The 15,405-nt window shown below is 39.7% G+C and overlaps 3 protein-coding genes across 4 annotated transcripts in view; 2 read left to right on the forward strand and 1 right to left on the reverse strand.

Moving 5' to 3' along the window:
- LOC132991770 (histidine-rich glycoprotein-like) overlaps positions 1-15,405 on the reverse strand; it is a 393,411-nt gene that overhangs the window by 91,825 nt on the left and 286,181 nt on the right. The gene's annotated exons all lie outside the window — the stretch shown is intronic.
- LOC132991537 (tetraspanin-1-like) lies at positions 1,099-5,117 on the forward strand. Its single transcript, XM_061060314.1, has 7 exons — positions 1,099-1,232; positions 1,857-2,072; positions 2,295-2,369; positions 2,515-2,622; positions 3,232-3,369; positions 3,447-3,539; positions 4,458-5,117. Exons 1-7 carry the CDS (start codon positions 1,176-1,178, stop codon positions 4,512-4,514), a joined length of 744 nt encoding a protein of 247 aa, XP_060916297.1. The 5' UTR covers positions 1,099-1,175; the 3' UTR covers positions 4,515-5,117.
- dand5 (DAN domain family, member 5) lies at positions 5,855-13,373 on the forward strand. Of its 2 annotated transcripts, XM_061060333.1 has the most exons (4): positions 5,855-6,164; positions 11,449-11,550; positions 11,736-12,227; positions 12,669-13,373. In XM_061060333.1, exons 3-4 carry the CDS (start codon positions 11,760-11,762, stop codon positions 12,969-12,971), a joined length of 771 nt encoding a protein of 256 aa, XP_060916316.1. In that variant the 5' UTR covers positions 5,855-6,164; positions 11,449-11,550; positions 11,736-11,759; the 3' UTR covers positions 12,972-13,373. The 2 variants fall into 2 exon arrangements, with proteins under 2 accessions (XP_060916316.1, XP_060916309.1); XM_061060326.1 differs by lacking the exon at positions 11,449-11,550.

Here is a 15,405-nt window from a genome sequence, read left to right on the forward strand (position 1 = left end):
AGAAAGTGTGAGCAACAAAAAGAACACTGACTGTACACAGCAGAGGAAACCAGTTCTGTCAGCTGTGACATTTCTGGTCACAGATCTGATGTTAAAAAAAAAACAACAACAGGATTTTCTCAAACCACTCGGTTTGCATAGAAACTATTTTTAATGTCCCAAAGGCATCAAATGGATGTGTTCAAACAAACATCTTGTACATTTTCCTGTCAGTGTGGAAACATTTTATAGCCTCTTGCAATAAGGAACCAGGATCTAAGTAGGTTCCCCGTGAACTATTCCTGTATGAGGGGGCAATAAGGAAGAAGAAGAAGAAGAAAAAGAAGAAATCAGTAACTATAAAACTGAGTTCATGTCTGATAAAGAGAACAGGAGAGAGGGGGGGGGGGGGGGGGGTTGTGCAAGATTGGGGACAAGAGTGCCACTGTGTTTTATGACTCTTCTGGGCTACTACCAATAAGGTGATAAGATACTTTAACTTTACCTTAACTATGAGCTCATTAGAAGAGGGCATCTGATTAAACAGCGCCAGATAATTACAACATGCCCTTGACCTTCTTCTTCGTTTTCATAATTTTTTTATGGCTTAAAAGGAAAAAGACGTGAGAGCTGCAGTCCTACAAAACTCACTTATACAGCTGAACATGAAGAGTACAGCGTGCTCGCAGTAATAGTTCAGAGCACGAGGAAGTTTGTACCACATGGAGTCACATGTGTAAAGAGGAAGCCTTAAAACATATCTACAAGATCTTTTGAATAGCTTTAAAAGGTGGCAAAATATAAAAGAAGTGTGGATACTGGATATGAACATGCACCTTATTTAACACATGAACGGAAACTTTGGGTTACGTCAGCATGAAGGCTGAGCACATTTAAAGGAGAGTGAGAGCCTTTGTGGTTTTTTCCCCTGCCACTTACTCTGGTTAATGTACAACCAAACCAAATGCCATTTGACCCATGTTGGTGCTTGGTTTTTTTTTAAAAGCTGTTCCCATTCATGCTGTTGATTTTCCTATCAGAGCTAAGATGTAAATTTAGCCAACAACCCCATAAGCAAAAACAAATACTGTATGTTTGACCTGTTATTTAATAACTCTGTTATTTGCTCAACTAACAAACCTTTTGTCCTTTTTTTTTCTTTCTGCAGTGTGAAAAAAACAAAAAAAACAGCCAAGATGTGTTGCTCCGGTTTTCTCAAAATTATGATGTTTGTCTTCAACGGCGGCATCTTTGTAAGTTGAAGAAAGACAAACTGTAAATTCTGTTTTCTGTTGTCCAGCTTTGCTTTCTATTAACACATGTGGCAACAAAGCTACGGGACAGCACACATTACACTCACTAATGTAGGTAACAGTGAACGATGCCTCATATATCTGTTTGTTAAAGATGACGCCAACAGGCAGCCTAGCTTAGCATAATAGACCACCTCTTGTTTGGGAAATAATTCTAATGCTTCAAAAGTTTCAAGTGACCACTGTAGAGGGCACCATGCTAACAACAAGGGTGAAGCTAACTAGCATTCAGTAGTGGAGTTCCTGCCTTAGACTGTATAAAACATGGACGTAGTCTCAGTGACTTCACCTTTGGTTACTGAAGGGGAATTTTGAAGCCCAACAAAGGCAGTCACCACATTGAAAATGCTGTCTCATCCTGTGTCTGCCATTTTGAATAAACTGAAAGTAAATGTCTCAACTCATTTCTTTCAGTTTCACTTTGCCTGACTTTTGACTTTTCTTATTGTTACTGCTAGTTGCAATATTTAAAACAACAGACCTATTTTAACATTGTGTCTTCATGCTTTGACGTGATGTCCATTCATTCTCTCGGCTCTATTCCTTCCTTTACGCCTCATGCAGGTGGCGGGTGCAGCCATCCTGGGTGTTGGGGTGTGGGTGAAGGTGGACAGCAGTTCTCTGCTGGGCATACTGGACAGCGTGGACGGCGCTCCGTCTGGGTTGTCCGAGCTGGTCTACGTCAGCTACCTGCTCATTGGGGTGGGTGCTGTGCTGCTGATCATCGGCTTCCTGGGCTGCTGTGGCGCCGTCAGGGAGAGCAGGTGCATGCTGCTGACGGTGAGTGACTCAGAGATAGAAATTCAAACGTTATTTCTGTTGGTAATTTCAACAGAGAAGTGAAGAAGAACACCTTCTGACTCTGTCCCTAATATTGTAGCTCTATGGGAAGCTGTTGGATATTATTGTAAATTTTTTTTACTCCCATGCTGAGACTTCATTTCACACACAAAGTAAGAAGCTCACATACCGGTAATGATTCATCTTTCTTTCCCCATTCAGTTTTTCAGCATCGTGCTCGTTATTTTCCTTATCGAGGTCGCTGGAGCTGTGGTGCTGCTCGTCTTCCAGGATTTCGTAAGTCTCTCTTTAAAGCCAAACAGGAACAAGCTAATCATATATGCCAGTGTAAACATGCAGCACCTTTAAAAAAAAAAAAAAAAAAAACCTTAAGAGCTCTCTTTACTTTGAATTAATTTAATTTGTTATATCTTTTCCTCAGGCTCACAACATTCTTTCAGATCTGGAGGATGGAGTAAGAAAAGGCATTCAAGGTCACTATGGAGAGAGTGAAAGTCTGACGTCTCTCTGGAACGCCACCATGGAGCAGGTACACTCTATATATACATGTAACTGAATACTTCAGACCACAGGTATGCCGATGGTTAATGGCCCAAGTCATGATATGGTAAATGGAGCTTATATAGCGCTTTTCTAGTCTTCTAACTACTCAAAGCGCTTTTTTAACCGCATGTCACACCTACCCATTCACACCAATTCACACACTGATGGCAGAGGTTGATATGTTAAGTGACCATCAGACGTAATTAATCTCATTCATACGCTGCTGACGAAGCAGCGGGAGCAATTCAGGTTTAAGTGACCTGCCCAAGGACACATCGGACACGTTGCTGCAGGAGCTGGGGATCGAACCCACGACCTTCCGGTTGAGAGACGACCAACTCTACCAACTGAGCCACAGCCGCCCCGCCCCTGATAAAACACCGACAATTTTTTGATTTCCTGAATATGCACACTCTTAGGAGCACAGTCAATACCCTCTTTGTCTTTGTTGGAGTGGAAACATTGATAACAACCTCATGCTGATGTCATCATTTTATTAATTTTTATAAATGAAGCAGTCCCACACGTCTCACAGACTTACAGCACTTAAGAAAAGTCACTGAACTGTTCGTGTTTGTCTTTGTTTTCCTTCTAGTTTAAATGCTGCGGATACAGGAACTACACAGATTTTGATGGCTCTCCTTTTCACGATCGCGGAAACGTTTATCCGACCATGTGTTGCAACGTTACCACCACGCAGAGTGTTTGCAATACAGATAAAGCACATAGTTCGGTACGGTTTGACTCATTTTTGACTCAATTGAATTTTAAAGCCTGAAAAAATCCTGATCTCTATCGTTTTTCTTTCAGATGATTGGCGGCTGCTTTGACAAGCTGCTACAGTTCATACAGGACAACGCTGTGATCGTTGCAGCCGTGGCTCTAGGAATCACTTTTTTTGAGGTACAAACAACAATGTCCGCCTGGGTTCTTTACGTTTTCTCAGCCACCAGTGTAGAAGAATGCTGTGCGCTGTGGTCCCAGTTGATTTTTTTTGGTGGTTACAAAATGAAAATTGAAATATCTAAAATATCTTTGAATTGTTTTTTTATTTTACTTTATCATAGAATGTGTTATGAAAACATTAATATGAATATCATCATCATCATTATTTCCTACTATCTATGCTGTACAGCAAATATTCTGATCTCTAGAGATGGTCAATATCTTTATAATGACAGTGCAGTGCATTGCTGTGTTTATGGGGGCAAAAGAGAATCATCACCAAAATCTGCAGTTTAGCAGTCTGGCGCTATTTGCTGTTTTATAAATACATTTCTGACATCAGGAGCAAAATCTAAAAAGTCAATATGACTTGAGTTTCATCCTTCAGTCTTTTATACACGCCTTGATGAGGACCGCTGAATTTAATGTAAAACTGGTGTTATTACCTCTAACATTTTAGATCATTTAGGTATGTACTTTAATTATTTTTACATTTGTATGCTGGTGCCACCTTGCCCTGATGAAAAAAATAACAAGAGGTTGTCAGAAAAAGAGAAAAAACTTTCAGTGATTTTTGACCATTTTCAAAATCTGCCCCTTCAAAAATCTAAAAATGATCCCTTTAATGTTTCCATGATGCCACAAGACAAAAATAATAAATAAAAGAAGGTCCAACATGATTTCAAGGTTATAAACTCCACATTCAAAGTTGATATGGAGCTAAAAGTCTTTAAAATCTATATTCCTTTTGCTGTTTGAAAAATAATTAAATTCCAAATATTTATCCCACAGGACTGAATTAATTTGAACAGACATATATCTCCGATCCATTCAACTGTGTTCAGATTTTGTGTTGATGAATTATTTTCTTTACAGATTTCTGCCATGGTGGTGTCGATGGTCCTCTACAACAAAATTGGCAACAAGCAGTAGTGACTCGTGTCTGCAGGACATCATCATAATTGGTGGAGAAATTGAACCTCTAAGCAGCTTTTAAAGTATAGCGTTTTCTTATTCCTTGATTCAAAACAGACAGATCAACAATGCTTAATGCTCTACCTGCGATCTTCCTTATTATTGGCTCTTTTATAGGGCATTGAAATCTCAGACGGAGAGGTGGTCAATGAAGCTGACGTTTTCGTGGTTTCATAATTGTATATGTACACATTTATATGTGAATTATTTATGTTTGAATAGAGCTGCTGTATGCTGACAGTGCATGTGCTGAGTGCTGATACATAAGGATGTGTGTGATGATGCACAGTGCAGAAAAGTTTTGTTTTTTAAGATTTATTTTGGGGCTTTTTGTGCCTTTATTGGAGAGATAGGACAGTAGATAGAGTTGGAAATCAGGGAGCGAGAGAGTGGGGAATGACATGCGGGAAAGGAGCCACAGGTTGGATGTGAACCCGGGCCGCCCGCTGGGAGGACCCCATTGACAATTATTTTTATCTCTTGCATTCAGTGTAGTAATAAAATACTTATTTTTGTATGTTTGATCAAATTTAAATAAATAAATGAAGATTTCAATCTTGACTTCTGATCTCCTTATTTATATTCCATATTTCTATTTTCATAAATCATTTGGTAAACATTGTTGTTTACATACTTGCTTAGATCTTTTTTGAATTAACAACACCAAATGATAATTCATCAGACACATAAATTGGATTCTACACTGAACTAAAATAGATTTTAAAAAAGTATTAGAATTTGAACTTAAAGCCTGTGAGTGGGGTATTATCTCATATTTGTTAATTATCATTAAGTAATTCTAATTCTGATATATTCATTCAGTGATTGTCGTTTTAGAAACGAAATTGATTACATCATTGTCAAAGATAACAGCACACAACATTCAGTCTCTCTGGCTTCAAACAGATCAGATTAGACCCATTTATTGTTTATCAATCCAAACTTCAAGTGGCAAGCAAGAACAGACCCATCATCATAAGTACAAAGAGAATTCTATATATGTATATATATGTTTATATTTATACATATATATATATATAAAATATATTAATTTAATTGACAGAATCATTTTGTAAAAACTTCTAAATAAATATAAATCATTGACATAGAAGAGGGAGTTGGTTAAGAACTTTAATAATCAAATGAATAGGTTATTATGCTCATTACCATATAAGACTGTAAATATTACATTACACGTGAAATAAGTGGAGAAAATAATATTAAGATTCCGTGACGTCAGTGATGATGACGACCGTTGCTCTATACTGCTTGTGATTGGCGGGTTTGAATCTGTTTGAATCGCTCTACCTGTGGACAGGTTGGACAACACAAACTTAAAAGCTTGTTCAGCTTCTATTTTACTAAATAATATGTAATAATGTGTTTTTAATCGTTTCGGTTTAAATTCAACAAGTTCTGGTTGTGGAGCGCGTTTATTGTGTTTATGGAAAGAAAGGAGGAAGATGACGGTCAACCATCAAAGACGGCTAATAATTAATCCAGTTAGGAAGGATTTTCATTGCTAATGTGGTGGAAACTCAGATAATGGAAGATAAAGAGGACGATTTTTGTGACGCTGTAAAGAACTGGCCGAGCTGCTTCAACACTGTAAGTTAGCATTGTGGGCTAAAAGTGAGCTACATGTGTTATAATGCTGTGTAGCCGAGGACCAATGTTAGCCAGCAGGCAGCTACTCACCAGCAGGAGTTGTGTGTTGATGTTGACATTATGTCAGATACATCTGATTTGACTGTAGTATTTCAGTAATGTTTATTACTAGAGTAGATTTGTTTTTGTTTTTTTACTTCTGATGTGTAGGCTACTCATACATTATACTCATAAAAATGCCTCTAGTTATCTATTATTTACTATATTATTATTCTATTATTATTATCTATTATTATTATTTATGTAGTAGAGCTCGCTTACATGCAACTAACAACATGGTTGAAATTATACACCGACTTGCAGGAGGGATTGTTTACAACAGGATGTTTTTCTGTTTAAAATGTCATATCAACTTTTAAAAAATGTTGTGTAGAGTTTGTTGAGTAAGCAGCTGTTTAAAAAAAAAAGGCTTTGACAATTCGGGAGCGTGCCTGTGTTCCCACATTTCTATGTTCCCACATTTCTATGTTCCCACATTTCTATGTTCCCACAGCCCTATGTTCCCACATTTCTATGTTCCCACAGCCCTATGTTCCCACATTTCTATGTTCCCACATTTCTATGTCCCCACATTTCTATGTTCCCACATTTCTATGTTCCCACATTTCTATGTTCCCAGAGCCCTATGTTCCCACATTTCTAAGATTTATTTCAAAATTAGGCCCTATGTTCCCACATTTCCTTTTTCATAAATTTGTATCAGATTTTATCCCCCTTTCTCCCAATTTGGCAGCCAATTACCCCCAACCTATTATCCAGTAGCAATGGACTACAGATGGAATGTAGCTCTTAGCTAAATCTGGTGCGCCCATCTCTTTGTTTATTTCAAATATTTAATGTAAGTGCACATTGTCCTTTTAAATAAACAAACTAAACTAAGTAGCACAGAGGCCTCGCATTGACTAGCTGCAGCAACTGGATGCAAACCATAGTTGTGGGAACATAGGTTTAATTTTGAGAAAAATCTTAGAAATGTGGGAAGGGCTGACCCCGACAATTGTGCACACTTTCTGCCCTCCACCAAACAGACAAATCTATGTGGATTTGTTGATGGTGGTGCATTTAACAGCTATAGAGAAATAATGTTTCTGTCATTGTAGACCAATAAGGTGTTTGTTGAACAGAGGTTCAGTACATGACAGGTCTACAATATAAGATATGATACAATACACTTTATCTACATTTATCACATAGCTAATAGTCTTATTTAATGCTAATAACACTCAGTGAGCTGCTAAGGTAAATTAGCAATTGTTTGCTCACACATTTGCAATTCGATCTTTGTTGACTTACAGTTTGTCCGTGTTTTGTTATCAGCTAGTGTCTGCAGCCAACAGGTGGTAGAGAAATCTGTTCACGTATTCTTGATTTTCAAACTCATGAGCTGAGCTTCTTTTCAAGCCAGTAGGTTGTGGTTTTCTACATTTGAAAGAACTGCCAACGTTGTATGAGCACAAGCTGAGTAAGAAAAGAAGAAAGGGACTTTATGACACTGATGTCTCACAGAGTCAATGAGTTGTTCACATAAATCTGTTCTGTTTTGTAGCTGATGTTATCCATCACATTCCTCTGCAGCCTGTGTTGTTGTTGGATTTTAGTGTCTGTGTCTGTGGCAGGTCATTTGTATTGATTCTAGGAAGGTTAAAAGGGTTACGTGGCAATTATGAATAATAGGAATGAACAGTTATGAAGCTGCACATGGGGCGACAGAAAGGTGAGCTGTTAAACATGGTTTAGCCTTATGGTCAAACTAGAGCTACTGTCATTTGCTTTATGCAGTGGGAGCTTGTCGAAAATTGTAATCCTTCACTACTTTTCATTTCCACATGTTTTTAAACAATAAAGCTCCAATATTTAAATGATAGAAAGTACCCTAACTTAAATATGTTGGCAACAAATCAGCACTGAAACGTTGCCATTGTATAGTGAATGTTTAGATTGTGTGCTGGAGTTGGGATTTTTTGCAATTTCTAAACACCAAATTACCCAATATTTGGGGTCTACTGTCAAAGACTTAGTACATTTTAGTTGTTGTGGCGTTGAAACAGGTAGTAGTAACAGTTTGGTTTTTACCAGTATAATATTGAAGTTTAAAAGTTTGGTATCGTGACGCACTAATGCAGTTGTGTAAACAGCATTTCCAGGATTTGTTTCAAAGCGGTTCACTTCAGAGGGGACGGATCACAGTGTGTGTCAGCATTCATGTAAAAGTTTAATGTGTGCTAACTGCTGAAGCAGCAGGTTGTCCTGTCACATGCCCTGTTATAGTTACCTGATGAGCCTTCTCAGTGGCGTCATAATCTGAAAAAACATCGTTCTCTCTCTGTCTCTTTCTCATCATAAAACAGTTTGAACTGCAGTAAAATGCAACATGTGACAACTCTGCCAAGTCCTGCGTCATGATGTTGTTCTCTTGGTTAGTGTCTGGTTGTTGGAAGTACTCTTGTAAAAGTTAATTTTAGATCACAGAGAAGAGAAACAATATTTGGGAACAAGTAAAAAGCTTTCTCGTAACAAAATCCGGTACTTATTCAACAGTTATAAACACATAAGGGTGTTATTTCTCAAACTGCTCCCTAGTATAAACATTTTTATGGGATAACAGTATTTTCAGTGAGCTCAAAGGGCTTACTGTCTGATCTGAATGAAATCATCTTTATTATGGGCAAAACCAACATTATAATCGAGCACGGCCACAGAATTTGTCGAGCCCTTGAGCATCTAAAACAAGGCTGGGCTTTTCCCTTCTTTGCTGTACACTTTGTACTCTCTGTCTTTTACTTGATTGGCCACTTTATGATAGTTCACAGAGAAGTCAGCTGACGAGGAAGGCCTGTCCAGAGGCTGGCTTCAGATTTCACCTGTTTCCCCTTTACTTGCCTTTTCCTCCAGGGAGTCCAATTCAAGAATTGGAACGTAGCTCCAAGGTTCAGTTGTTTCCTGAGCATTTGTTTTACTGATAATGTAAACTTTACACCGTTTTATCTGCTTGTATTGACCTAATTTCTCTTGGCCCTATAAGTTTATCTGTTCACAGTTTTGTGTCAGACTAAACTGTTGTTAAACTGAGTTTCTCTTTTCTAAAAGGAAAAAAAAAGTCATAACACCTCAACAATTAATGGTTTAAAATGTGCTAACCTCGAGAAAAGCTTCAGCCGAGTCATTAGTTTATACAAATGTGTCACTGGGGCTTACAATTGTGAAAATAGAGTCAACGTTGAATACATTCACATCATAAAAAGAGATATGCATTGTGTTAGTGTGTGAGGAGGAAAAACAAAAAGTTGTATTACACATTTTCTTTTTAAATGTCCTCAATGGTTCATACAGACCAGGCTGCCAAATAGTGAGAGAGCAGGCGGATAGGAGGGGAGACTATATTCTTTGTAAAGTCTGCCCTCTTGTGGAAAACATATAAACTGCAGAAACAGGGATGATATTTTCCTGTAATAATACTGAACACATTCGGTAATTTTAACTGTATAATTGTTTAAAAAAATCTTGAGAATAGACCTCACCAGCTTATGTTTAAATGTTTCAGGTCAGTGAAGATTAAATTGAACATCTTCTCATTCTTCTGTGAATCTGTCTGCACCATAAGACAAAGTTTGAGACATGAAACAGATGTGGGAAAGAGTTTAAGGAGTAAATGTGCCTCTGGTCACCAAGAGCACTTTGAGAAAGTCAAACACCCTGAATATTATTACTCTGTCAGCCGGTTTACCTTCCAGCAGCTCCGCTGTGTGATCAGGTCACGGCTGAGCGAGCTCACTGAAGTCTAATGGTGTAATGATGGGACGACAAGTTGGGGCTGTGGGAAAAATGGACAGGAGACGGTTTGTTTGCCCAGAGAACATAAAGTCATTACCGCTTTATGACCAAATGTAACGGGAACACCTGCTGAATGAGGGTTTTATTGTAGACAAGGGCACATTTTGAACGAGCGGTCTTCCTGAATCGTTCAGAAAAGTTTCCCCTGGCTGCATTACTTTACCGTCAGGTTGTCAAAACGATTGATATCTAGATTGTTTTTGATGCAGACGTATATACAGAGAGGTATGTTAGTTTAATTATCCATGCTATTAAAAAGTACCAAAAGTTTAAGACTGCAAAAGACGACAGAACTTGAGTCATATTTTAAACCCAAAAAGAGAGAGCACTGCCTGAATGTCACAAATTCATTGACACCGATGTTTTGTATAATTGAGACAGTGTGGCTGTGCAGGATTTGTCTAGCAAATTTTGGTACTTAAAAACAAGAAATGACCCAATATTGTGTTCCTATTAGACTTTTAATTCTGTTGCTGTGCATCTCAACAGATATCATACCATTTGAATTTTACTTGTATCATACTGTGAGAGCCCTGCTATGCTATTTTTGAATTAATACATCCTCGTGGTATGAAGTTTTCCTTGTGCATGTCGCGGGTATTGTCTACTTTTATGATGATCATTTACTTGTAAAGGGTTTGAAATGTGTTTGTTGATTGTGATTCAGAATGAATAGTATGTTTCATATGGTTTAATACTCTATAGTTTTAAAAATCGCAGATTGAAGCGTCTAAACCTTGATGCAGATTATCAAAGACTTTTGAGGCAGAGCTTTCAATATCATCAAAACACGAAATGAAGACATCTCCTCTGGAAGAATGATGTTAAGTGCATAGTTATGCATAATGTTTTAATTATTGATAGTATCCAAAAGTACTGATGAAGCTTTAAAAAAAACTAAAGATCTTAAGTCATATTTTGAACTCAACAAGAGAGAGAGCACCGTCTAAATTGCACACATACCTTTATCAAAACATTGACACCAATGTATTTGTGCAATTTAGACAATGTACAGGAGTTTGAGTGCAATTTTTGTTATAAACATGAAAGTGACCCAGTATTGGGGGCCAACCAAGGACTTAATTTTTTGTCGCTGGTGTATCAAACAGGTATTGATATTGTTTGATTTTATATAGTAACAAAGTTTAAAATTCTGGTATCTTAACAACCCTACTAACCCGACTAACCCAATGAATGTTTAGGTGGCTCATGGCTTTTTTTCTTTAAATATTTCACTAAACCTGAGTTTTTAAATATTATTAATTTAAAGTTTCCTTTAAATAACTTAAAGGGATCTACGTTACCAAAATAGAAAATACATTACAATACTTTGGTTAAGGATCAAGCTAATTTGTTTATGACGTTGTTTTTAACGCTCACCTTGACTCTGAAGTCCTCCCAGTCTGGCGACTATCCCCGAGCTGGAGTTCTAGTCTCGGTGTGATGTCTGGCCTGGTGTGGGAATTGCGACACCTTCACTTCCATTTAAACTCAGGTGAGAACAGGCAGCTACCTATATAAAAGGCTCCCTCCTTCACTCCCACAAAGCACTGACAGCAAGGTTGCCATTTGGAACCTTGGACCAAACCTCCAGACAAAGATTTTCATTTTTTTTCGCAAATTTAGCTGTAACTTTTTTCTGTCAGAATTTGAAAATAATTGTGCTACTTCTACTTTTAGATCTATCCCTGTTTATTTACAAGAATGGCCTTTCCTCTCATCCTCATCCTTCTATCCCATTGGACCCTGGCTCTTACATTCCCTCACAATGCCTTTGACAACATCGTGAAAGGATCAAGAGTCGACTTTGAGTCATCTGGAAGCGGACCAGATGAACCTGTCCGGGGTGTAGTAAAGGTGGTGCAGCTGGACCCTCGGTCCCTGGCCCATTCAGGCTTCTTCAGACAAGGTCTGACCCCCAGAAGAGCCCCCTCCCTCAGCGCCAGACTGTCCTTCCCTGCTTTCTTGTCTCAGGGACGTCCAGGTCCTGCTCCAGGCCCCAGGACCCCACTGAGTCCACTACACCAACTGAGGCCTAAAAATGAGATAGAGGTGAAGAAGACGCAAGGCCTGCAGATGTGGCAGAGAGCCATAAACAAAGGAGAGAAGATGCACCTGCCAATCAACCTGAAGGACACAAAACAGACGTGCACCGCTATACCTTTCACCCAGGTAAGAAACTATGATTATTTTTATATCATGGGTGAAGCCAGGAATTTGTACCCTTACAGAACAATGGCCAGTGAAAGTCAGAGAGAAATCTGGTCATCTTTGATAACCCATCAGCTACAGTCAGACAACAGCTTGATTTAGCATTCAGCTTTTATTGAACACTGTTGTCACTTGTCTTGTCCTGATTGTAAGTATTAAAAAAAAAGGTTATTTTGACAACCTTAACTGGAACACAACAGTACAGTATTATGACAGCATTTGAGCTTCCCAACCTGATAATTACATCGCAGGAAAAAGGGTTGCTGTATGAATAAGGTGCATGGTATGGATGTATGTATGTAAACACAAAAGTGTTGTGTATTGAATCTTTGGAGATGGCTTTATAAGAAAAACTAGCTGTGATGCTTGATCTAATCTTGCTCCTCTCTTTCTTCGTCCCAGCATGTGACAGCGGAGGGATGCAGCACAGTAACCGTGCACAACAAGCTGTGTTTCGGTCAGTGCAGCTCCCTGTTTGTCCCGTCGGAAGGAGAGTTTGCAGGGCTGGGTTCTTCTGGGACAGGGTCACTCCGTCACCGGGCCCCCTGCTCCCGCTGCGCCCCGTCTAAATCTCGCACCGTGACCGTGCCTCTGCGCTGCGGAGCTGAGGTCAGGGAGAGGCGGCTGGTGGTGGTGGAGGAGTGCAAGTGCGAGACAGGCCGTGAGGAAAAGAGGGCAGATGCTGTGGCTTCCACACACCTGTGATTCTGTTACAACTGTTGTCCAAAAAACACTCCTGATTGTCAAGGATTTTTTAGGGGGCAGGTAATCATTTTAATCCTGGCTGATATCTTCATTCTCTGTGAGATCACTGCACTGATCGACTTTATCCTCGCTTCATGAAAATGAACTAGAAGCATGCATCTTTATGAACATGTGTATCTGTGTTTGATTACGAGTCTGAATGTTTTATTCAGAATAATATGTTGTGGTGTTTATTCACACCAATGATTGATGACAAAATGACCTATATTGTGGTCATGTTGCAACAGACCGATCTGTCCACACTGGACTAGTGTTATGTTTTCAGACAAAGTGTTTAGATTAAACTAAACTGGAATATTGTGAACTTGTAATATCGTCATTAAAATGTCCTGTTTGTCCTGATTCCTTTTGCCTGGGCGTTGCTAATTAGTTTTCTGCTAACACTGTTAGATTCACAAGTGCAATTTAGTTTGCATGCAAAGCTGGAGTTAAAACATGAAGAGCATTTGTTTTGTTTTTTTCCAGCCACTCTCGTATTCAAGCGTTCAAGTGTCAGCTCCTATATTTTATTAAAAAGCCTTGTTCCACCGACTTTTAGCACATAGCACTTACATCTGAAAGCACCAAACTAGAGAGCAAACGAGCTATTGAGCACGGGTACTTAGGAGTAAGCAAACATAATTGTTTCAGCATGGACCCCTGAATTATGTATAGGAACCACCTATTCTCATGCCCAATCTCTTTTCAGGGTTGTTGTGGGAATTTGAACATCCTTCTCTGCAGATGCACTTGAGCGGCTGAGCATGTGTGATTATGTGTGTATGCACTTTTTTCAGTTAGGGCTCCATAAAACCTATTATTCATTTATACCCTGGCACCTGGGCCTGGTAAAATGAACTCATCCCACACATGCCTACATACATTCCCAGAGGGGCATAAAGAAGGGGGCTCTTTACGTTGCCTTGGCATGCTGTCAAAGTGACTGTTTAGATGGCCATTTGTATTCACGTGGGCTTTCTGAAAAAGTGAAAGCGTTCATTGCGCTACGGGGGTTGCATTGAGCCCCTCGGATTCCATTAGCATGTGATTAACATCTTGGATTGATGGCTATATTTTCCAAGATTGATGGGACAAATATTTGCCCAGGTCTTAACTAGGAGGATTTAGGGGGCCACTTTTAATCAGGCTCTTATTTATTTTTTCTAAATATGCAGAAGATAGAGAGGTTGTGAGGCTCACAGAGGCCTGCTAGCTGTGATCAGTTCTTGCTTTCAGAACTCTCCTTCCTCCTAGTGCAGATTGTTGTTTGTGAAATGCCAGATTCATAACTTCAGCTGCAATGTGTTTAGCAATCCATCTCTGTCACTGTGCTGTGGTGCACTTCACTTGCATGCGGTAATAATCTGCCCACTGTGCTGTTGTGTGTGTGTGTGTGTGTGTGTGTGTGTGATGATGGCGCTGAAGAGAGTCATGATCTCACTATCTCAGTGTCTATTCTTTTCAAACTCTGTACCCCTCTTCTTCCAATCTTTTGTCTTTTTTAATACAAGAAAGGGATAAAAAAGAAAGCCGGCGTAGGGGAAGGAGGGGAGGCGAGGAGGAGCGGGGAGTTGTGTGTGTGTGGGGTGGTGGTGGTGGTGGTGGGGGGGGGGGGGAGAGAGAGAGAGAGAGTTGTTGATTGAACAAACAAGGTGCACAAGAGAGTGCACCACTTAGCAAGACAGATGTCAGCCCCCTTTGCATTGTGGGATCCGGCGGAGCACTCCTGCGTCATTAAGGATGGCCTGGTTCCCATGGCGAGGGGGAAAGGAAGGAGCGAAAAGGAGGAGGGCCCTCTGCCAAGTTCAGCGCCTCAGGGATCAGATCAGCGTCACGGGGTGCTAAGTGGCCTAGTTAGCGCTTTAAAACGCACAATGAGCTGCCTGCTCTTTCTCTGTGTGTGTAGGCCTTTTAACTGTCAGACGTGGAAGTGGTTGCGAGGTGTGCAGTGGGGGGGGGGGAGTGCTCAAACGATATCAGGTCAATCAAGGTGTATCAAGGGGAAACTGAATCATCAATGGGCTGTTTGAGGCCTATTTTTGTGCGTTTTCTTGGAAGATTGTCTTTGAAAAATGTTTTTCTAGACCATCAGAAGTTGTTAATTAACAGCACAAGCTTCTTATTTTCTTCTTTGTCTTGTAATTGACTTGAAAACAAATATTCCCAAGTCAGTTTATTGTGATGTCATGAGCTCTTTTTTTCAGATTATTGCTCTTATGATGGTTCAGCTGTAGAGAGATGGGAAACATTTGGGTGGAGAAAGTGGGGAAGACGTGCAGTTAAGGGGTGGAGGATCGGGGTCAAACCTGGGGTCGTTGCAGGTGAGGACTGTTGACTCTGCACATGGGACACGCGGTCCACCAACTGAGCTGAATCTGCGTCCTGTTGTAAACCT

This window comes from Labrus mixtus, chromosome 2 (genome assembly GCF_963584025.1).
Source record: "Labrus mixtus chromosome 2, fLabMix1.1, whole genome shotgun sequence".
NCBI lineage: Eukaryota > Metazoa > Chordata > Actinopteri > Labriformes > Labridae > Labrus > Labrus mixtus.